Source organism: Triticum aestivum, chromosome 1B, assembly GCF_018294505.1.
Source record: "Triticum aestivum cultivar Chinese Spring chromosome 1B, IWGSC CS RefSeq v2.1, whole genome shotgun sequence".
In the NCBI taxonomy this organism is placed as follows: Eukaryota; Viridiplantae; Streptophyta; class Magnoliopsida; order Poales; family Poaceae; genus Triticum; species Triticum aestivum.
The window spans coordinates 448928052-448933980 of NC_057795.1; the positions used below are offsets into that span (position 1 = coordinate 448928052).

The 5929-nt window shown below is 50.1% G+C and overlaps 1 protein-coding gene across 1 annotated transcript in view; it reads left to right on the plus strand.

Annotated features, from left to right (window-relative positions):
* Positions 1-3413: 3413 nt before the first annotated feature.
* Positions 3414-5929, plus strand: part of LOC123092474 (cation/H(+) antiporter 20-like) — a 6587-nt gene continuing 4071 nt past the window's right edge. The window contains exon 1 of the mRNA XM_044514258.1: positions 3414-3578. Within this exon, the coding sequence (XP_044370193.1) occupies positions 3414-3578 (165 nt within the window). The remainder of the gene's footprint in view (positions 3579-5929) is intronic.

Here is a 5929-nt window from a genome sequence, read left to right on the forward strand (position 1 = left end):
TCTCCGGCACCCTGCCGACCTTGCTCACTTGATGCATGTGCGGTGTATGTCTACTGTTTCTCCCCTGGGTGGTGGCATGATTTGTGAACCATATGCCATGCATGTGTATGTTTCCCCGATAGGCAGGCATCAGTTTCTGCGCGTGCATTTTATGTGGCCTCGCTATATGTATGTGCGCATTTTTTGTCAATGCCGAAGTATGAAAATCCAGATAATGTTTATAGGTACATAGATCTGGAGATGGTCGTATCGGTTTGGACATAGCCATGGTATTGTTACAGTAGTTTTCAAGAAAAAAAATCTAAGCTCCTGAGTTTAAACAAGTTTGCTCCATCAAGGCGGAGGCCCTGAGGCACCATCCATTTTTGCTCATGGCGTGCTCGTGGTGGATGCAGGAGGCAGAAGATTTCAGAACCCCTAAGAAACTGGATGTAATTTTCTTTTTTCTGTAAGATGTGTTTGTAAAGACTTCTCCCTCCCTTCCTCTCCTCCTCGCCGTCGCCAGGGCACGCCGCCGGGCAAAGCCCGGCCGGATGCGGCGGCGGCGGGGCCCTGGCCTCCCCTCCTGCGAGGCAGGGTCGTCGCGGGGCGGCCCCCTCGTGTGGTGGCGCGGCGTTGGGCAGGGCGCTGCGGCGCGGCACCGGCGGTCTCTTAGACGACTCGGGAGGCTGGCGGAGGCGGCGTGGAGGGCTGCTGGGAGATGTGGGGGCCGGCGTGCTCTCTGGGCGTTGCTTCTTTGGAGGTGATGCGGGGGGCGGCGCGATTTCTTCGGCGGATCTGAGCTTCCGTCGGGGTGGCTAGGTGGTAGGCGTGGCCTGGCCCGGGGCCGGCGCGGGGCGGGTTGCGGCCTGATAAGGTCGGGGCTATGGCCATGGACCTCGGTGGCGCGTCGCAGCTGCAGCGGGAGGCGGTGTTGCCGGTCAGATCAGCTCGGATCTGGCCCATGGCTGCCGACGGGCGGTTCGGGGCTGTCCCTCGGGGTCCCGGCGTGGATGTGGGCTGCCACGGCGTGGTGGTGGCTCATGGTGGTGGTCTGAGTCGTTTCACGGCGGCAATTGGACTTCTTTGGTGTCGGCCCGTCTGTGAGCGCCCTTGTCGATCTTCGATTCCTCTCCTCGTCATTTCGGCGCTATCTTCATCGAAGAGTTGGCCCTCTCCCAGTCGCGGTACATCGCTCGTCTCGCGCCCGGCAGCAGGACCGAGCTCGTCTCGCGCCCGGTAGCAGGACCGTGCTCGTCTCGCGCCCGGCAGCAGGACCGTGCTCATCTCGTGCCCGGCAGCAGGACCACGCTTGTCTCGCGCCGGGCAGTAGGACCGGACTTGTCTCATGCCCGACTGTAGGACCGAGCTCGTCTCGCGCCTGGCAGCAGGACGGGCCGATGGAGGCCAATTTTGGCCGGCCTATTAGGTGTCGGCGTTGGGGCAGCTCAGGGGTGCTAAAGGCGGGGCCTTTCCACTCGTCTCTTTGGCTGGGGTAGCGGTGGGTGGCGGGTGAGGTGGCGTCGAGGTCTTGGATGCCGGGGCGGCGGCCCTGATGGTGGTGTCGCGGTGCTCTTGGGCAAAGCTCGTGGCTTGGTGCTTCCCGGTAACCATGGTCGTGTGGGCGGCATGGTCGCCGGGGTGTGGCGTTCGGTGGCGGTGAGTATGGCCGGGGTAAAACCTGTTCTATCTCCGGACGGACCGGCGGCGGCGAAGCTCGTTCCCTTCTTGAAGGCGTCGTCGCGGTCATCATTGCCCGTCGTATTGCTTCAGGGGAAACTCTGACTCTCGGGTCGGGCGGTGGCGGCGCTCCGGTGTCGTATCCTTCCTGAAGGCGCCGCCTTGGAGCCCACGGTTCGTCGTATGCAGCTTCATCTCTTCACGGTGACATGTTCACGTTCGAGGACCCGACTGCTATTGTAGTGCTTGGGTAGTGTGGCTGCGCTCAACACCTATGTATCTTGCCTTGGATGTGTGCGTGTGTTGTGGTGACGTGTGTTTGTACCGGATTATTGTTGGTCATTGCTTTATATATAAAGCGGGACGAGAGCCTTTTTCGATAAAGACTTTATGTTACTTAAGATGTGATCTTAGGCTTTTTCAAAAAAATAATACAGGCATGTGTCCGTATTGTGGTAGGCTTAGTGGTTCTACTTTGAGAGATCAATACCTGTTAGAAGATGCTCGTCAACTCTTAAACACCGCTTATAATGTCCATGGCAACTTGATTTGGCTGACATGGCATTTACGTGTCAATTTGTTTCGCCGATGTAATATTCATGTGAAAATAAACCTATGTTGTCCAAATTTTAGATAAAAATAAAATAAATAGCTAAAGTGGAGACAAAAGGAAAAAGGTGAAAAAAGAAAGACTATATTAGAGGGGGGACATTCAAATTTATAAATTTAAATATATAATTTATTTAAATACAACATGGGAAAGATATATTTCCTCCGCCCTAAAATAAGTGTCTCTGGTTTTGTACAACTTTGTAGGGAGTATTACTTATGGTCATAAAATATTGAGAAAATGGAGGAAATTAAAGTAGAAGTTAAACAATTTTCCAAGTCCCCCTTTTCAATTTTTCTAATATCTTTGTCATGATTTGTATTTGTTATTATCACTATTGTTGTTTTACAATTCCAATTATGTTTTTCAAATTTTTTATTATTAACAAATTTCCCTGCACAATAAAATGTATCGTTGGCCACTAAGTAATGGGTAGCAAAATTTTAATACTCTAAAAATACTTCTTGATATCGTATGCACAATATTTTTCTTTCAAGTTTCCAAATCTAATACCGGAGATCAAACTTTCTTGTGCAGAAACCTGCCCACCGGGTTCAAGTCCTAAACTTGGCACATATGGTCGCAATCTTTTTGGATTTATTTCAGACGTCAACTACGAGACATGTGTAGCGACTTCGTAAATCCTAAGACATGCCGGCTCGTCTCTAGGAGGTGCTCACAGGGGTAAGACTTGTGCGCGTGTGTTCGTAGGGGTGAGTGTGTGTATGTGATCACCTGCGTCTTTACTGTGTTTCCAGAAGAAGAAGAAAAAGATTGAGAGTTGACCTGTAATATATCTAAAGCTCCGTTTCAACAGAGGGAAGTATCGAATTTTCATTCATGTACAGGAGTTGTTGAGCATTCCCCGCGTCCGTCCAAATGTACACCCCATTCCCCCGCTTTATAATGATAGAGAAGGCCACTAAGCTAATGAATCATCAGGTACACGGGGTAGCTAGCCAGATTGCTTGTCGATCCGCGCCTATAAATTGGGAGCGCATTTCAGTACAAGGCACAGCCACCAGCACATGCATGCATGCACACACAAAGGCGCATCAAGATTACCATCCCAGCCGTTCTTCTTTGAGAGAGCATATCGCAGCCGTTGGGTGTGTGCAGAACTAGGTAGCAGTAGAGCATAAGCATGGCCGTGAAGATGGCATCGGACGGCCTGTGGCAGGGAGAGAACCCTCTGGACTTCGCGCTGCCGCTCCTGGCGGTGCAGATAGCCGTCGTGCTCGTCATCACGCAGGGCCTCGCCTTCGCCCTCAAGCCCCTACGCCAGCCTAGGGTCATCGCCGAGATCCTGGTATTCATATGCATATATATGCTCTTTCAACTTTCATTTTATGTGGGTGATGATATATATGGCGAAGAACATAATAACTAGAGTTCTGAGTCATACTCCCTACTAAATTTATACTAAATCAGAGACACTTATTTTAAGAAGGAGGATTACATGGCTTGATGCCGGTTGCAGCGTTATATCCCGAAAAGAGGGTCATTAACGCCAACTAGCAATAGTGTACATACAATATAGTCCATTTTAGGCAATATGTACCGCATATTAAATTATACAGTACTATTATTTGAAAAACGTTTCCGCATAGGCATACTAATAGTATATGGAAATTGCAACAGAAATGTATATGAGAAAAAGTGTGAAACCAGATTTACAATGCAAGTGTACTCATTATTGTAGATACTAGTTCTTTTATTTTTTGCCGTGGTAGATGATAATAGATTTTAATTAGGGAGTACGAAATTATCAGAGAAGAGGGATTGAGGGGTAAGGTTCCAGCTAAAATTCTGAACTTTATTATTATTATTATGAACCTTGGATCTGTAATTGTTTGACTCAGTTGGTACAGTAATTATCATGAATGACTAAGAGCATTACTAGTAGAACCCTCAAACCCTCAAATCCTTAAAGCACTTTTAAGGGTTGAAAAGTGCCACCTTTTAACACTTTTAAGGGTTGAAAAATAGGGGCAAATACTAGAACCCTCAAACCCAACCCGTAAACTGCTTTAAGGGTTGGATTTGAGGGTTCTAGTCTTTGCCTCAACCCCAACCTTTAAATCTATCATTTGACATCTCACAATTTATGACAACAAGAACACAATCAACTTCCAAACAAACTACCAAATGACAATCATTGATGCATGTTTTAATAGTTTACATCACAGAATCATCATATTCCTCCTCTCATCGGCACCATCACCAAAAGTTGCACCTCGGCGCCATCTCCTAGACCACAAGCGGGCTCCATCAAGCATCTCCATCGGCACCGGTGGAGTCGTACACACCACCATCACCAGAACTACTCATCGGAGTGTCACCTCGAAAAGTAGAGGACGCAACACGGAACATCCTCTTCCTCTCCGCGATGTCCTCCTTGTAGTCCTTCCACCATTGCAATTGGTCTTGATCCATGTCCTTCTTGGACATCATCATGTGCTCTTTCTCTTCCACCATGAGTTCTTTCCATACCTTTGCCTCTTTGAGCTTGATCATCCTCTCCTCCAACTCGGCCTTGCGCTTTGCTTCTTCACGTTTTGCTTCAACTTGTGCAAGCTTGACCTCTTTTCTTCTTCTCGGTGATAAGAAGCTTCATCTCCAATGTCTTCGTTGTCAATTCCTCTCTTGCCTTCATCATGTGGTCCGTCTTCTTCCTTAGGCTTGACGCCTCTTCTTCCATCTTCACCCTTAGCTTTGCCCTTCTTGTTTCCCTCGGGCTTGCCCACGTTCCTCTCCTCCTCATCTTCACTATCGTCCATCCTTAGCATTGCCGACTTCTTGGGTGCGGTCTCTTGATCCCTCAACTTCCACTTGTCAAAGGTTTGAAGAATTGACCAAACATGCTTAAATGGGAATGGCTTGCCCTTGGAAGCGGCCATCTCCTTGTACCTCAAGCCGGCAATTTTCTCCTATCAACCACACATAAATCACATAAGAACCCACCAATAGCATAGTGCACACACATAATCAAAATAGTGAAGAAATATGTACTCACATAGTCACTCTCCACGGTTCCACTAGGTGGTGCATCCCTCACTTGGTCCATGACCGCACTCCAACGAGAACAAGTGGGCTTGATCAACTCCCACCGGCCTTGAAGCGACCGGAAAGTGCGATGGATGAACCCACTATTCTTCGGCTTGATCCTACAATAGACGTCCTCGATCCTTTGCCAATACAATTTACCGGTTTGATCGGTGCCGGTGGTAGCATCCATTCGCACAGCTGCCCAAGCACGAACCAAGAGGACATCTTCCGCCTCGGTGTAGTTTGTCGACCGAGCGTGTGGGCGGGAAGCGGCGGTGAATGCCTCCACCCCTATCTCGGCCACCTCCTCCTCGTCATCCCCTTCATCCTCCTCATCTTCCTCCTTTTCCTCCAAGTCGTCACCAACCCTAAAGGGGTCTAGAGGCGGAGCTCCGAGGTCCACCTCCGCGTTTTGGAGGAGGTCCATGAACGAGGATGGGGTTGCCATTTCCTCGAACACCTCGTGCGCGGCGGGAGGAGGTTCGGAGACGGTGGCGGGCGGGGCCGCGGCCGCGGCGGCGGGCTTCTTCCGCGGCTTCTTCACGGCCGGGGACGAGCCGACAACCTTGGCCGAAGCCCCTCGAGGCCCACGGCCGGCCGCCTTCGGCCAGC